Below are 16968 nucleotides of genomic sequence, written 5' to 3' on the forward strand. Positions count from 1 at the left end.
TTTCAAACGACACGATAAACATCTGCACATTGTTTTCAGTGGCGCTTCAATTGATCTAATCCCGTCTGAGTGAATCCTAACTGTCAACGTACATTCATATTTGAAGAGTGTGGCATAATTGCTACGATAGATTTCACGTGCCGAGCGCGATAGATTCATTAGAAATGACAACAGCATCTAGTGGGATGTAACCTTTCTGGATCATACGCAACCATTTCAGATTCACGCATCCAACAAAGTCATCTGTAACCCATGTATTTTTGTACTACAACAAACATTGTCGCATTTTAGAATGAAATCATAAAAACGCACTACGATAATACCCTATAAAAGCTAAAATTAGTTAAGGTGCTCCAAGATTCTTCATGGCTTTTACTAAAACAAAACAAAAACAAAGAAAGAACGAATGCAGCTACTCTTCTACAAAACTATTTAGACGTGGAAAGAAAAGTGACAGTGGCAATGCATAATTCGTCATCTATAAAAATATAACCTCTATTATTTACATAGAAAAGCACAATCACAAAGAGATGAAGATGTTTCTCGCCTTGGAAAGCGTAGCAAGGCAGTTTAGTTTCAGTGGCTTTGAAAATAACGGTTAAATCACGTTGACGTGCAGCATTTTCTCCAAAAATTCAAGGCACTGTGGAATGGGGCCTCCCCTCACTTCATCCCAATAACAACAACCTTGTAAAGTAGACTGAGCCAAGAGACTGGTGGCGGGGGGGGGGGGGGAAACCACGTATTGAATTTATCAATATGTTTCTGGAATGTGCCTTAAAATGGGGGCATTTAAACTTTGGGTTTAAATACCTTTCATTATCTGCATTTTTTTCCTAGGAGCAGATAATGGAACCGGACTACTGGAATACCTTCAAAAATCACTGTGTCAAAATTGAGCCAAAATCCAAATTCAGAAAATGTATGAGGCTGAAGTATTATTTGGTCCAAGTCTTTGTATATACCAGGGGTCTCCAAACTTGGCAATGGAACGGAACGGAACGGAACAGAATGGAACAGAGCAGAGCAGAGCAGAGCAGAGCAGAACAGAACAGAACAGAACAGAACAGAACAGAACAGAACAGAAAGAATGGAATCAAATAAGGAATGGAATGGAATGGAATGGAATGAAATGGAATAGAATAGAATAGAATAGAATAGAATAGAATAGAATAGAATAGAATAGAATAGAATAGAATAGAATAGAATAGAATAGAATGAGCTGGAAGGTACGTTGGAGGTCTTTTAGTCCAGCCCCCTGCTTAAGTAGGAGAATCTATATCATTTCAGATAAGTGACTGTCTAGATTCTTCTTAAAAACATATAGGGAGGGAGGGAGGGAAGGACGGAAGGAAGGGAGGGAAGAAGGAAGGAAAAAATTAAAAGAAAGAAAGAAGAAAGAAAGAGAGTAAGAAAGAAGGAAGGAAGGAAGGAAGGAAGGAAGGAAGGAAGGAAGGAAAAGAAAGAAAGAAAGAAAGAAAGAAAGAAAGAAAGAAAGAAAGAAAGAAAGAAAGAAAGAAAGAAAGATTTATTTATCCACGATGGACCGCTTTAAGCCTTGTGGACTTCAACTCCCAGGATTCTGAGCCCTTCGCCATGGCTGGCTGGGGAATTCTGGGAATCGAAGTCCACAAATGTTAAAATTTGCCACGTTTGGAGACTTTTCTGGTGTATGCCATCCTGAATTTGGTCAAGAAAAGAAGTCTGTGTACTTTGGAAGAGGTATGCTTGCAAGAGGAAGAGAATTTTTTTTTTTTTTTAAAAAGGAAATGTAACAGAATATTCTTAAATTGCACTCAAATTCTGAGGCGAAAGTGCCAAGATTGGACAAAGGGATTTTGGGAGCAGGGAAGGAATTCATGGCAAAAACGTTTTGGGCCTCATCATCATTTTAACCTTCCTAAAAGCTTTTCTGTAACCATTCATGTTCTGATCAGACGCTTCAGGCCACGTGGCCCAAAAGATGCCATTGCGGACCCCTTTATAGTTCTTGTTGTAATATTTGCCGTTGAGATTCGCAGCCAGACAAGCATCAAACCACCATCCAGAGCTATAATACGCTCCGCAGTTGCCTGTAGCGTACTGGTCATTGTCTCTGTCCGGGGTGGTGAAGAACTTTTGATCGTGGCTGTAGCGTTTGCTGAAGTTCAAGGAGTCACCGGCGGTGCCCGTGTAGGTGCCGATGGTTAAACGGTATTTGAGATACTCGTTGGCGACGTAGAACTGGTCATATGAGGCGTATTCTCGGACGCCGTTGAAATCTTCCAGCTCGATCCTCAGCTGCATCTGCTTGCTTTTGGTCAGGAGGTGGATTTTGTCGTTCCCTAGCCAGAACTCCTTACCGTTTCCAAAGCCATTCTTGTAGGCCTCCCAGGTTCGGTTGAAGGAGACGCTGCCGTCCTGGCGCATCTGGAACACGGTCCAGCCTCCTCCAAAGGACTCCATGTCGCAATAAGCCTCAAAGCTATGGTTTCTGGGATCTGGGGTGATTTTGTAGACGCCGTTCTGGCGTTTTCCAGCGGCGAAATAATTGGAACAGTCTCCTTGAAGAAGCTGGATGTCTGGAGAGAGGGAGACAGATAGTTATCAGAAGTGACAGGCATATTTTGACTTCTCTAGCATTGTACCAAAGGATGCAGTTGTAATGAGCTTGTATTTCCAAAAAAAGAGAATTTTTAAAATTGGAATTAGAATAGGCGTGAAGAATAAATTATTCAGTGCAGTCAAGGACTTCCTTCCTTCCTGCCTTCCTTCCTTCCTTCCTTCCTTCCTTCCTTCCTTCCTTCCTTCCTTCCTTCCTTTCTTCCTTCCTTCTTTCCTCTATCTCTCTACCATCTCTTTTAATAAAGTATCTTAATATCTTACAGTCATTGAGATATCCCTTCTTTCCTTCCTTCCTTCCTTCCTTCCTTCCTTCCTTCCTCTATCTCTCTACCATCTCTTTTAATAAAGTATCTTAATATCTTACAGTCATTGAGATATCCCTTCTTTCCTTCCTTCCTCTATCTCTCTACCATCTCTTTTAATAAAATATCTTAATATCTTAGTCATTGAGATATCCCTTCTTTCCTTCCACCCTCCCACCCTTCCTCCCTCTATCTCTCTACCATCTCCTTTAATAAAATATCTTACAGTCATTGAGATCTCCCACCTTTCCTTCCTTCCTTCCTTCCTTCCTTCCTTCCTTCCTTCCTTCCTTCCTTCCTTCCTTCCTTCCTTCCTTAATAAAATACCCTACAGTCATTGAGATCTGCTACAAGAACTCTTAGAGGCAAAGATTTTTATCGTAACCTTTCTTAGTACTATGCAACAGTTCCAAAAATCCACCTTCCCTCCTTCCATTTTACTACCATCTCTTTTAATAAAATATCCTACAGTCATTGCGACCTTCCTCCATTCCTTCCTTCCTTCCTTCCCTCCCTCCCTCTCCTTCCTTCCTCCCTCCCTCCTGTCCATCCCTCTATCTCTCTACCATCTCCTTTAATAAAAGATCTTACAGTCATTGAGATCTTCCTTCCTTCCTTCCTTCCTTCCTTCCTTCCTTCCTTCCTTCCTTCCTTCCTTCCTTCCTTCCTTCCTTAATAAAATACCCTACAGTCATTGAGATCTGCTACAAGAACTCTTAGAGGCAAAGATTTTTATCGTAACCTTTCTTAATACTATGCAACAGTTCCAAAAATTCACCGCAGCTGTTCTCAACATCTGTGAGATGGCTTTTTCTGGGTGGAGTTGGATAAGAGCTGGCCTCGTGATTTTTACTACTGTCCTTTCAGGGAAAACAGATGGATTTATTTCTAAGAATGGTAACTGTTAAGGCCGGTTATTGGTAGAAATAGCAGTGACTTCGCTACTAAAGTCGTCCCGAGCACAATGCTCTCTGAAAATGGTCATTTAAAAGGACGACAGTGATTTCCTATAATAGTGGTATTACGTAACTTTTTGGTTTTGGCACCAAACTGGAATGTAACACTTTATATTATTATTATTATTTTTTTAAAAAAAGGTCTTCCATCTGTTTCCCAGTTATTATAAATTATTTAGGTCATTGGCGTTTAATGTGGTTATGTCATTGAAATAAGCGAGACAATTCACACGGTGCTGGATTATTATTTTTTTAACACATTAATTAATGTGCAAATTAATGTGTAAGTTAATGTGCAGCATTTCATTTATATTTTACACAGAACGAACTGTGATCAAAATCCAGATGTTTGGCAAGTGGTTCATACTTATGACCGTTGCTGTGTGTGATCCCCTTTTGCAAACTTTTGACGAGCAAAATCAACGGGGAAAGCCCGTTTCACTTAACAGCCGTCTTACTAGCTTATCAACTGCAGCAATTCACTTAACAACCGTGGCAAGAAAGGTTGTAAAATGGGGCCAAACTCACGTAACAACTGCCTCCCTTAAGAACAGAAATTTTGGGCTGAATTGTGTGGTCGTAAATTGAGGACGGCCTGCGCTCTCAAGACAACAGAACGGTTACAGAATGAGAGTTTTAGTGGTCGATGAAAGATGTTTGATTACATTTGCCCCATTTCAGTTGCACGGAGTCCTGGATTTCGGGCGAACTCTATAAGTCCGTGGTCACCAACCGGTGGTCCGTGGACAACTGGTGATCCACGAGAAAATTTGGGTGGTCCACAGAAAAATTATTTGCATTTTTTATATTGCACTAAATCGGGGTCCTCAAACTACGGCCCTTGGGCCGGATACATGCAATGAACATTTGTGTTGCTGCAGAGAGTCTCCCCCTTCGGGGTCTTTTTGTGTGGGTCGGAGGGGGGCAGAAATTCTAACTCGGGGTCTGCTTCAGCCTCCTGGTGTGGGGCTTTGGGCGAAGGCTGGAGGGAAGTGCCACTGGTGGCAAAGAGCCGGAGGGCCTCGTTCCAGTGGGACTGCATCATGGCCTGGAACTGGCTGACCATCTCAGCCCACTGAGCCTCCAGGCGCCGGTACCTGGCCTTGCACTCCCGCAGGTCTTCCCTCTGCTTGGAAAGCCTATGCTCCTAGTCCTCAGTGAGGTTCTTCTGCTGAGCCTCCTTCTCGGTCAGATCCAATTTGAACTGAGCCAGCTGTTTTGCCCACTCTTTCTCCTAGTGGCTGCTTAGCTCCAACGACTGCTTCCTGTTGGGGTCCTAAGGAGCCCGGGCGAGCAGGTGAGGAGTGGCTGGGAGGGGAGGGGCGAGTAGAGGCCGGCGAGGCACCCCTTGACGTGAGTGACATGGAGTTGGTCACGCCAACCCAGTCACATGACCACCTAGCCATGCCCACCCAGCCAGTCATTAGGCAGATCACATTAGTGGTCCGCAGGCTTTAAAATTATGAATTTAGTGGTCCCTGAGGTCCGAAAGGTTGGGGACCCTTGCTATAAGTAACCATATTTGAGGTCTCGTGGTTCAAAAATTTGGCAATTAATATTTATTTACTTGGGAAGAAGACGAGACTATGTGAGCAAAAACACAGTGGCAGGAAGCCTAATGATGCATCAAACATTACTGAGCTATCACGTTACTGAGTCTTCTTGGCAGACCTAATTCTGACCACTGGCATGTGTAATTTAACAAAATCTTGACCACAGATTTACCGTTTCTGTGGCTTGTCAATTTTAGAAGGAGGGTTGGGGAATCTAGCAGAGCATACTGGTTTATTGAAAAATACAGAAAACACCCACCTGTGCTTCAGGTAGAGGTAGTTTTAAATGCTAGTTGCAGTCAACACACCTGGGTTTTTAAACAGCTGTACTGGACTTGTGGCTGGTGAGGTCTTAGGAATGTTATATGTGCAATGAAAGCCCTTTCACCACATCTATATACTTAAGACTTATGTACCGCTTACACTTAACTTAAGACATATACACAGGTAGTCCTCGACATACGACCACAATTGAGCCCAAACTCTTATTTGTTAAGCAAGAATTTGTTAAGGGAGTTTTGCCCCATTTTACAACATTTCTTGCCATGGTGGTTAAGTGAGCCACCGCAGTTGATAAGTTAGTAACGTGGTTGTTAAGTGAGCCTGGCTTCCCCATTGGCTTTGCTTGCTTGCAAAAGAAGGTTCCAGAAAGTGATCACATGACCCCGGAACGCTGCCACGGTCATAAGTATGAGCCAGTTGCCAAGCGTCTGAATTTTGATCACATGACTAGTCGGCCTCCTGCACCATGGTGGGGGGGGAATTTTTGCCCTCCCCAGGCTCCGGAGGCTTTTCTCGAGCCTCTGGGAGGGCAAAAACGGCCTCCACAGGCTCCGGAGGCCCTTTCTGAACTTCCGGTAGGCCTGTTTTTCGCCCTCCCTGAGCCTCCGTGTGCGCCCTGCATTTACCCCACGGACCACATGGAGATTCCTGGCAGGGGAGGAGTGGGGTGGGCCAGCCAGGAGTGGGATTTGGGGGTTCTCCGAACTGCACAGAATCTTAGCTAGGTTCTTCCGAACCCCTGCGAACCCCCAGCAGCCCACCCCTGCTGCCAACTGTGTTAATTGGACAGTGTGACCTGTGACAGTTGGGGAGGGAAACATTTGCTCTTTTAATTATGCTATAACGGCGGGAAACTTTCAGAGTTGGTTTTTCCCTAGCCCGTGCCAATATGCTGTATCCAATAAACATGTTCTTTAAGGAACCTTCCTGCCTCAAAGTTTCTGATTTCTTTGGATGTTTTACTCGGAACCCTGCAGGGTGGATTTGATTTAAATCGAGTTGATTTAAATCACAATTTAAATCACGATTTAAATCACTAGTAAAAAGGCTTGATTTAAATCAACTCGATTTAAATCCTAATTTTTAAAGAGCAACTGTCATCTCTGCTACTCCTTTGACCCACTGTTGACTCACCGATAGTCCCAGTGTTGCAGAATATACAGCCTCGTGCTCCATAACTAAGCTCCATTTCATGCTGAATAAACTAAATTATTTATGCGTCTTAAATAGAAAACGATCTTACGATAGATTTTTACCCCAAAAGTTTTTTATTAAAATAAATCCGATTTAAATTAAAAAAAAAAATCCGATTTAAATCAAAAAAATCTGATTTAAATCAAAAAAATCTGATTTTTAAATTTTTTTTAAAAAAAAATCATTGATTTTTATCCACCCTAGAACCCTGACAAAGGGGATGACTTATTCTCCAAAGCACCAGAGGGCAGGACAAGAAGCAACAGTTGGGAATTCATTGAAGAGACATCCAGCCTGAAACTAAGGAGAAATTTCCTGACAGGGAGAACAATTTTTTTTTTTTAATTTGATTTATATGCCGCCCTTCTCCGGAGACTCAGGGCGTCTTACAATGCGTTAAGCAATAGCCTTCATCCTTTTGTATATTTATACAAAGTCAGCTTATTGCCCCCACAAACTGGGTCCTCAATTTACCTACCTTAGAAAGGATGGAAGGCTGAGTCAACCTTGAGCCTGGCGAGATTCGAACCTACAGTAATTGCAGGCAGCTGTGTTAATAACAGGGTGCTTAGACCACTGTACTATCAAGGCTCTTGATAATGAATCAATGGAACAGCTTGTCCCACGGAATTGTGGATGCTCTATCACTGGAGGTTTTCAAGAAAAGATTGGACAACTGTTTGTCCAAGATGAAATAAGCACTCCTGTCTTGGGCAAAGGCAAGACCTTTGAGGCCACTTCCAGCCCTATGAAATAGTGATGATGTCAGAGGTGGGTTTCAGCAGGTTCTGACCAGTTCTGGAGAACCGGTAGCGGAAATTTTGAGTAGTTCGGAGAACTGGTAGTAAAAATTCTGACTGGCCCCGCCCTCCATCTATTCTCTGCCTCCCGAGTCCCAGCTGATCGGGAGGAAATGGTGATTTTGCAATAGCCTTCCCCTGGATTGGGGAGGGAATGGAGATTTTACAGTATCCTTCCCCTGCCACGCCCACCAAGCCATGCCACGCCCAACAAGCCACACCCACAGAACCGATAGTAAAAAAAATTGAAACCCACCCCTGGATGATGTATTTATTCCTAAACAACCTTACACTGTTTGGAAGGTTATTCCTGGTCCAGATATTTCTTTGCAATAAAACCTGAGCTTTATTAACTATATAACACACTTCTGGGCATAAATATTTTTGTCCGCTCCGGATGATGATAATAATCAGAAATGTCAACTGAATTCTTAAGTTGTTCATTGCTTACTGTAATGTAATCAATTTAAAATGTTACATTTCTTGGAAAGAAGCTTGGAAAAAGAATGATCCGAAAGCCAAAATAGATCATGTTTGAATGCCAAGTGCCATCATTTTACAAAGTTTTTTTTTTTGTGTGTGTGGTTAGAACAGACTGCCTTGAAGATAAAGCAACTCCTAAAAGCTGCATAGCTGGAAGGAAATTGCCTACAAAACAATACCTCATTTTGCACTGCTTATAGTATGAAATTGTGCCAAGATTCCACTCTTGGTATAAGATGTGCCATCTATGATTTTTTTCCTACTTCGATCCAGATATTTGCATTCCATCATTTGGGCCTTCTCCTTTATATAAGACTATAGCAGACATATAACATATGGTGAGCACTTGGATGGTTTTTTAAAATACCATATTTTTCGGAGTATAAGACGCACCTTTTTCCCCCCCTAAAAGGGGGGAAAATTTGAAAATTTTGAAATTTTCAATTTAGGTGCGTCTTATACACCGAATGTAGCCCCGCCCACCCACTGGCCCCCACCCTTTGGCCCCTGCATCCCAGCAGTTACCTCCTTGCAAGCAAACAGCAAGAAGAAACAGCTCCTTTCAGCTTCAGCACAGCCTAATTAGCACAAGTTGATTGGATCGGCCTCCCGACTCTCAGCTGATTTGCTCTCAGCTGTTTTGCGCAAGGCTCTGCTGCTTGCTGCAAAGAGGTAAATGGCTGGAGCAGATTTTTTTTTCCCCTTGTGCTAATCAAGCTATGCTGAAAGCAAAAATGAAAGTAAAGCAGGCTGTTTGCTGTTTGCTGCAAGGAGGCAAAAGTGCTCAGAGGCAGAGGGAGATTTCTTTTTCTTCTTTTCCTCACCAAAAAAGGTAGGTGCGTCTTATACTCCGGTGCGTCTATACACCAAAAATATGGTAGTTCAAAACACTGTTTCATGGTGAAGCTTTTAATTTTTTGAGTTTTGTATTTTTTTTTGAAAAGTTCACATGCATGGGAGATTCACAGCATTCCAGTCTAAAACTGAGGCATTTCACCAATATGTTAGAATCAATATTCTGAAGATAAAGCTGAAAACAATATGGGGGGGGAAAAGTGACAGATAAAATATTATTTGGGTGTTCGGGTCCCATCACAAACGGTTTGAAAAATTCATCTCTTCCCTTTCTTAAAACCCCAACCCAACCTAGATACGATCTTCACCCTTTACTCCTCTTCCAAAAAACTGTGGTTCCTTAATATTTCATCTGTGGGGCCCTTGGTACTTGTTTTGCAGACGTTTCATTACCCAACTAGGTAACATTATCAATGCTAGCGAGGAGTGGGGTTTGCTCTCAGTTTATATTCTAGCGTCTTCCCTTGTCAGGGTTGATTGGGATGGTCTTAGAGATTATTTGGCTAGGCTGTTTGCTGTTGCCTTTTTTCGATTGGGGTATTGTTTACTTAATTGTTGGTCTGATATTAACCTTGGAGTTAATCTATGCTGATCTGGGTGCCGATTGCTGGTGGGTCTTTTTTGTTCCCCTTTTTGGCTTAGTTGATTGTCTCTTTTGCATAGTCCAGGGGTCTGCAACCTTAAACACTCAAAAGAGCCATTTCCCACAGAAAAGAAAATACCGGGAGCCACAAAACCTCGCTGGGTGTGGCCAACTCGACGTCACTCACTTTCGCCAGTCACATGACCTCCCTAGCCACGCCTACCCAGCCGGTCATTAGGACAGAGAACTGGTTGCTAAAAAACAACGGGAACCACAAAACCCTCTTGATATCTCACTCTCCCTCCCTCCCTCCCCCTCCCCCCCTCTCTCTGTATCTTTCTATGTCTCTCTCTCCCCCCCTCTGTATCTCTCTATGTCTCTCTCTCTCTCTCTCCCTCTCTCTGTATCTCTCTGTCTCTCTCTCCCCCCTCTCTGTATCTCTCTGTCTCTCTCTCCCCCCCTGTATCTCTCTATGTCTCTCTCTCCCCCTCTCTCTGTATCTCTCTGTCTCTCTCTCTCTCTCCCTCTCTCTGTATCTCTCTATGTCTCTCTCTCCCCCCTCTCTGTATCTCTGTATCTCTCTCTCTCTCTCTCTCCCTCTCTCTGTATCTCTCTGTCTCTCTCTCTCTCCCACTCTCTCTGTATCTCTCTATGTCTCTCTCTCTCCCCCTCTCTCTGTATCTCTCTATGTGTCTCTCTCTCCCCCCCTCTCTATATCTCTCTATGTCTCTCTCTCTCCCCCTCTCTCTGTATCTCTCTGTCTCTGCTCCGTCCGCTTCTCCATCCCCCGCCATCGCCCTTACCTTCTCAGGCCAGGCGAGGAGTGACTGGAAGGGGAGGGCAAGGGGTGGGGCCAGCCAGTGATATGATCATCCAATAGGGAGCCACAGCAGAGGGCCCAAAGAGCCGCATGCGGCTCCGGAGCCACAGGTTGCAGACACCCGGCATAGTCTATAGTTATTGTTAACGTCTATGTGTCTATCGATGGCTAATTTGTCAGACTGCCAGGCTTCTAGAAATTGCCAAGTGTTTTCAGACTCGGCTTGGTCTAGGATTGTCACATTTTTCCAGGTGAAAGTATAGTTAAGTCTATCTACCTTATGGGGATAAAAGGACTCCATTATCAACCCGAGAACACCAACATCATCAGGAGAACTACCCTTGCAATAAAACCAAGTTCCTATTTTTCCGTTTCTACCCATTAATGCATTTTTAACCATTTTAAGACTTGTGGACCTGTGGACTCCAACTGGATGTCTGAATAATTGTGGGAGTTCAAGATAGGGGGGTGACATGATTGCAGTATTCCAGTATTTGAGGGGCTGTGACAAAGAAGAGGGGGTCAAATTATTCTCCAAAGCACCAGAGGGCAGGACAAGAAACAATGGATGGAAACTAATCAAGGAGAGAAGCAACCTGGAATTGAGGAGAAACTTCCTAACAGTGAGGACAATTGACAAGTGGAACAGCTTGTCCCCAGAAATCGTGGATGCTCCACAGTGGTGAAATCCGAATGTTTTTGCTACCGGTTCTATGGGCGTGGTTTGGTGGGCATGGCAAGGGAAGGATACTGCAAAATCTCCATTCCCACCCCACTCCTGGGGGAAGGATATTGCAAAATCTCCATTCCCACCCCACTCCAGGGGAAGGATTCTGCAAAATCTCCATTCCCACCCCACTCCAGGGGAAGGATACTGCAAAATCTCCATTCCCACCCCACTCCTGGGGCCAGCCAGAGGTGGTATTTGCCGGTTCTCCGAACTACTCAAAATTTCTGCTACCGGTTCTCCAGAACCTGTCAGAACCTGCTGGATTTCACCCCTGATTGCTCTCTACCACTGGAAGTTTTTAACAAGAGACTAGACAGTCAGTTATCTGAAATGGTATAGGTTCTCCTGTTTGAGCAGGGGGCTGGACTAGATGACCTCCAAGGTCCCTTCCAGCTCTAATTTATTCTCACAAGTCTTCATGTTCCCAAGTTTGGAGACCCCTTGGCATAGTCAAGACGAGGATTACCAATACTGCTTGCTAAAGGATTGGTAGGTACATTCTTGACTTGACAGTATAATATCTTTAATACTGTAAGGCAGGGGTCTCCAAACTTGGCAACTTTTAAAATTCAATGTAGAGAAAAGTAAAGTCTTACACTTAGGCAAGAAAAACCAAAAGAAGGTAGGTAAATTGAGGAACCAGTTGTGGGGGCAATAAGCTGACTTTGTATAAATATACAAAAAAAGGATGAAGGCTATTGCTTAGCGCATTGTAAGCCGCCCTGAGTCTCCGGAGAAGGGCGGCATATAAATCAAATTTAAAAAAAAAAAAAAAGTAACTGGGTGAAACCAGGCTTAATAGCAGTAACTGTGAGAGGGATCTTGGAGTCTTAGTGGACAACCAATTAAATATGAACCAAGAGTGTGCAACGGCAGCCAAAAAGGCCAATGGATTCCTAAACTGCATTAACAGAGGGATACAATCAAGATCAGGTGAAGTACTAATACCACTCTATAAAGCCTTAGTAAGACCACACCTAGAATGCTGGATTCAGTTTTGGTCGCCACGCTGTAAAAACAGATGTTGAGACTCTAGAAAAAGTGCAGAGAAGAGCAACCAGGATGATGAGGGGACTGGAGACTAAAACATATGAAGAACTGGGCGTGGCTAGTCAATGAAGAGAAGGACCAGAGGAGACATGATAGCAGTCTTCCAATATTTGAGGGGCTGCCACAGAGAGGAGGAAGGGGAGTCAAGCTATTTTCCAAAGCACCCGAAGGCCAGACAAGGAGTAATGGATGGAAACTGAACAAGGAGAGATTCAACCTAGAAATAAGGATAAATTTTCTGACAGTGAGAACATTCAACCGATGGAACAGAAGTTGCCTTTGGAAGTTGTGGGAGCTTCATCACTGGAGGCTTCCAGAGACTGGACTGCCATCTGTCAGAAATATGGGGTAGACTCCTGCTTGGGCGGGGGGTTGGACTAGATGACCTACAAGGTCCCTTCTAACTCTATTAAATCTATTAATTCCTATTCTAGGAGTTGAAGTCCACAAGTCTTAAAAGTTGCCAAGTTTGAAGATCTCTGCATTAGTTGGACTTGATTTAGCCCTGGCTGGTAGCAAACTAACTGGGCAAATTGTAACTGGTCTCCCTTTGGTACCCTCAGTGAACAGCAAAGGATCCTCTCGTCCAACCTAATAAGATGTAGACTAAGATAGCTGAGTATAGAGTGCATTGTCAGTTTGCTAACTTTAGACACCCAGCTTTTCCTAGGCTCATGTTTCTTTCTAGAAGCCCCCCGGAGGAAGTCGGCAATAAATGGTGCCTTTGTACTTTTCCCTCAGTTGTTAATCCAAATGTCTACAAAAATTGGGAGCTTTGTCCCTGGGTCCTAAATCCTTTCACATAAACAGAAAAATCTATACTCTTAAGTGCCGATCGATGCTGCTGCTCCCCTGAGCTAGTACGGGTAGCCCTCGACTTCATTTAGTGACTGGTCAAAGTTACGATATCACTAAAAAAAGTGATTTACGACTGTTTTTCACAGTTCTGACCGTTGCAGCATCCCCATGATCACGTGATCAAAATTCAAATGCTTATCAATTGATTCATATTTATGACGGTTGCAGTGTCCGGGTGTCACGCGAGTTTGACACCCCTGTTCTAACAAGCAAAGTCAACGGGGAAGCCGGATTCACTTAACAATCACGTTACTAACTTAATAACGGCGGTGATTCCCTTAACAACCGGGGCATGAAAAGTCATAAAACAGAGCGAAATTCACTTAGCAAATGTCTTGCTTAGCAACGTGCATTGTGGGCTCAGTTATGGTTGTAAGATTGAGGACTACCTGTAATAATATTTGATTTTGCTCCTAATTTCTTCAGACAGCCATATTCATCTGCTGTTTTTCCTTACTGTTCAGAGGTGCCCTCATTCCAAAAATAACAAGGTTGAATTAACCTTGTTAATTGTGGAACAAACTTGTCTCCAGAAGTTGTGAATGCTCCAACAGTGGAAGTTTTTAAGAAGAGATCGGATGGCCATTTGTCTGAAATGGTATAGGGTTTCCTGCCTGAGCAGGGGGTTAGACTAGAAGACCTCCAAGGTCCCAACTATTCTATTCTATTCTATTCTATTCTATTCTATTCTATTCTATTCTATTCTATTCTATTCTATTCTATTCTATTCTACTAGACTTTTTTCACCATATGTATACATTTGACCTAGAGTCTGATGTTTCTCTGTGTCATAGTATATGTGGGTATATGCATAATGGTTGTCTTTTGAGAGCTGAATGCAATGAGATTTCATTTTAATTTATGCTGATTAGTGTATGTTTAAAGTGGCAATAACGTTTCTATTCTATTCTATTCTATTCTATTCTATTCTATTCTATTCTATTCTATTCTATTCTATTCTATTCTGTACCGTTCCGTTCCATTCCGTTCCACTCCACTCCACTCCACTCCACTCCACTCCACTCCATATTTTCTATTCTATTCTATTCTATTCTATTCTATTCTATTCTATTCTATTCTATTCTATTCTATTCTATTCTATTCTATTCCATTCCATTCCACTCCACTCCACTCCACTCCACTCCACTCCACTCCACTCCATATATTCTATTCTATTCTATTCTATTCTATTCTATTCTATTCTATTCTATTCTATTCTATTCTATTCTATTCTATTCTATTCTATTCCATTCCATTCCACTCCACTCCACTCCACTCCACTCCACTCCATATATTCTATTCTATTCTATTCTATTCTATTCTATTCTATTCTATTCTATTCTATTCTATTCTATTCTATTCCATTCCATTCCATTCCATTCCATTCCACTCCACTCCACTCCACTCCACTCCATATATTCTATTCTATTCTATTCTATTCTATTCTATTCTATTCTATTCTATTCTATTCTATTCTATTCTATTCTATTCTATTCTATTCTTGAGAAACTGAACTAAATTCATTGTCCCCTTAACTTTTCCTGCTACAAATTGGAAGAGTGTTACCCCTGGAGCTGTGAAGCTAAATACTAAAAACATACGAAGAACGGTTGCAGGAACTGGGTATGGCTAGTCTAGAGAAAAAGAAGGACCAAGAGTGACGTGATAGCAGTCTTCCAGGATTTGAGGGGCTGCCATTAAGAGGAGTGGGGGGTCAACTTCTTTTCCAAAGCACCAGAAAGCAAGGCAAGAAATAATGGATGGAAACTAATCAAGGAGAGAAGCAACCTGGAATTAAGGTAGAAACTTCCTAACAGTGAGGACAATTAACCAGTGGAAGGGCTCGCCTTCAGAAGTTGTAGGTGCTTCATCACTGGAGGCTTTTAAGAAGAGATTGGGCAGCCACTTGTTTCAAATTGTATAGGCTCTCCTGCTTGAACTGATGCAGATGGTGTCCCGATGACAGCAACTCTCACCTTGGCCTGCTTCCCAGCTCCTAAGATTTATCATCTCACTACTACTGTCACTGGGTTATCTCGCCATCGCCCCCCTCACCCCCAATCCTCTTCACTTGAACCCTAACCTTATTCTATTCTATTCTATTCTATTCTATTCTATTCTATTCTATTCTATTCTATTCTATTCTATTCTATTCTATTCTATTCTATTCCATTCCATTCCATTCCATTCCATTCCATTCCACTCCACTCCACTCCACTCCATATTTTCTATTCTATTCTATTCTATTCTATTCTATTCTATTCTATTCTATTCTATTCTATTCTATTCTATTCTATTCTATTCTATTCTATTCTATTCTATTCTATTCTATTCCATTCCATTCCATTCCATTCCATTCCATTCCATTCCATAACCTTTCATCCGTTATTCTTAAGGTAGCTATCAACCCCCAAATCCTGGCTTCTTTATAACTCGGTTCAACAACAATTTCTCAACGTAAATAAGGTGTCAACACTTCAAATTCATGGAGAAATCTCAGGCGTTGACCTACCTGCTTTGGGTTCCTGGGCTGAACATTGCGAAGAGCACTTAACGTCCAAACTGTTCACGAAAAACGTCAGGTTGGCCACTTTGTTGTCGACGTAATTTTCCACGTTGTTCATGTTGACCAGGTTTATTTTCTCCAGCCGGCCGTGCAGTGTGTGGATCTGGTTCTTGGCGTTCTTCAGGTTCTCGGACAGCTTGGTCACCTTGTCCTGCAAGTCCGTGACTCGGTTGTCTTGGACAACGCTCTGGTTCGCGGGACCGGCCGGCAGAAAGTCGTTCGAATTGTCCTTCTCTCGGTTGTCGTCTGCCTGGAGTTTACAATCCTGGCAGGATTTCTTCAAAGTGTTGACCATTTCCTTGAGGAGCTCCACTTCCTTGAGGGTCTTCTCCATCAGTTGGAACTGCTTGGGCAGCTGGATGGTCAGGGGAGGAAAATTCACCTGGTAGGGACATTCCTCTCCATCGCATTTCCCGCTGCTTTGGAGGGCGAGCGGGCAAGCCGGAGACACCTTATCTTCTCCTCCTCCTCCTCCTCCTCTTTCTTCATCTCCCCTTCCTCCGTGTTCTTCCGACAGAACGAACCTGCTTGCAAAAAGCAGAGCTACTGCTTGCAGCAACACTCCACCAGCGAGCTTCATCTTATCTGAGAACGTAGCCACTCAGTGAGCAAGTACACGGAGCTCCAGACACTTTTATACACGGCAGCTCGGTGGTGCTTGTGAGTTATCGCAGCCCCGTCGGGCTCGGTTCTCAGAAAAGGGTGGGTGTATATCTTGCATCACAAGCTGAAAGTGATATTAATAGCAGCGCGGAGTAGTTAAGAGAGAGAGAGAGAGAGAGAGAGAGAGAGAGAGGGAGAGGGAAATCACTCAAACTCCCATGCTGTTCAGCTTTTGTCCACGTAAGCAAATATTCATCAGGATACACACAGATGTAGATCATAAGATTTCCCCCCACCTCCCGCCCCCACTTTCCCTCCTCACTCATATTTCAATCTGGTTTTGATTGCTTTTCTTCGGGGAATAATCAAAACAGCCTGAGTTTGGTCTTCGAGAGTCATTGATGTTAAACCAGGAGGAAAAAAAACCTTTATATCGTATCTAATTGTATATAAACCGCAATCAAGGATCCCCTTTTCCACTTTCCTGTTTTCTAAAGTAAAATATTAAAATAAAAATAGAGCACTGCGCACCAGAACAACTAGACACAAGGACAGTTTTTCCCCGAACGCCATCACTCTGCTAAACAACTAATCCCCTCAACACTGTCAAACTATTCACTAAGTCTGCATTACTATTACTATTAATCTTCTCGTCGTTCCTATCACTCATCTCCTCCCGCTTATGATTGCATGACTGTCACTTGTTGCTGTATCCTTACGATTTATATT

General features: G+C 42.9%; 2 protein-coding genes across 2 annotated transcripts in view; one reads left to right on the plus strand and one right to left on the minus strand.

Moving 5' to 3' along the window:
• CCDC146 (coiled-coil domain containing 146) overlaps positions 1-16968 on the plus strand; it is a 114920-nt gene that overhangs the window by 46870 nt on the left and 51082 nt on the right. The gene's annotated exons all lie outside the window — the stretch shown is intronic.
• On the minus strand, positions 1338-16267 carry FGL2 (fibrinogen like 2). Its single transcript, XM_070947035.1, has 2 exons — positions 15583-16267; positions 1338-2561 (listed from the first exon to the last, which is right to left on the minus strand). The coding sequence occupies exons 1-2, from the start codon at positions 16214-16216 to the stop codon at positions 1858-1860; spliced, it is 1338 nt and encodes a 445-aa protein (XP_070803136.1). The 5' UTR covers positions 16217-16267; the 3' UTR covers positions 1338-1857.

This window comes from Pituophis catenifer, unplaced genomic scaffold, assembly GCF_029215685.1.
Source record: "Pituophis catenifer annectens isolate HBS135680 unplaced genomic scaffold, rPitCat1.0.hap2 SCAF_7, whole genome shotgun sequence".
Lineage (NCBI taxonomy): Eukaryota > Metazoa > Chordata > Lepidosauria > Squamata > Colubridae > Pituophis > Pituophis catenifer.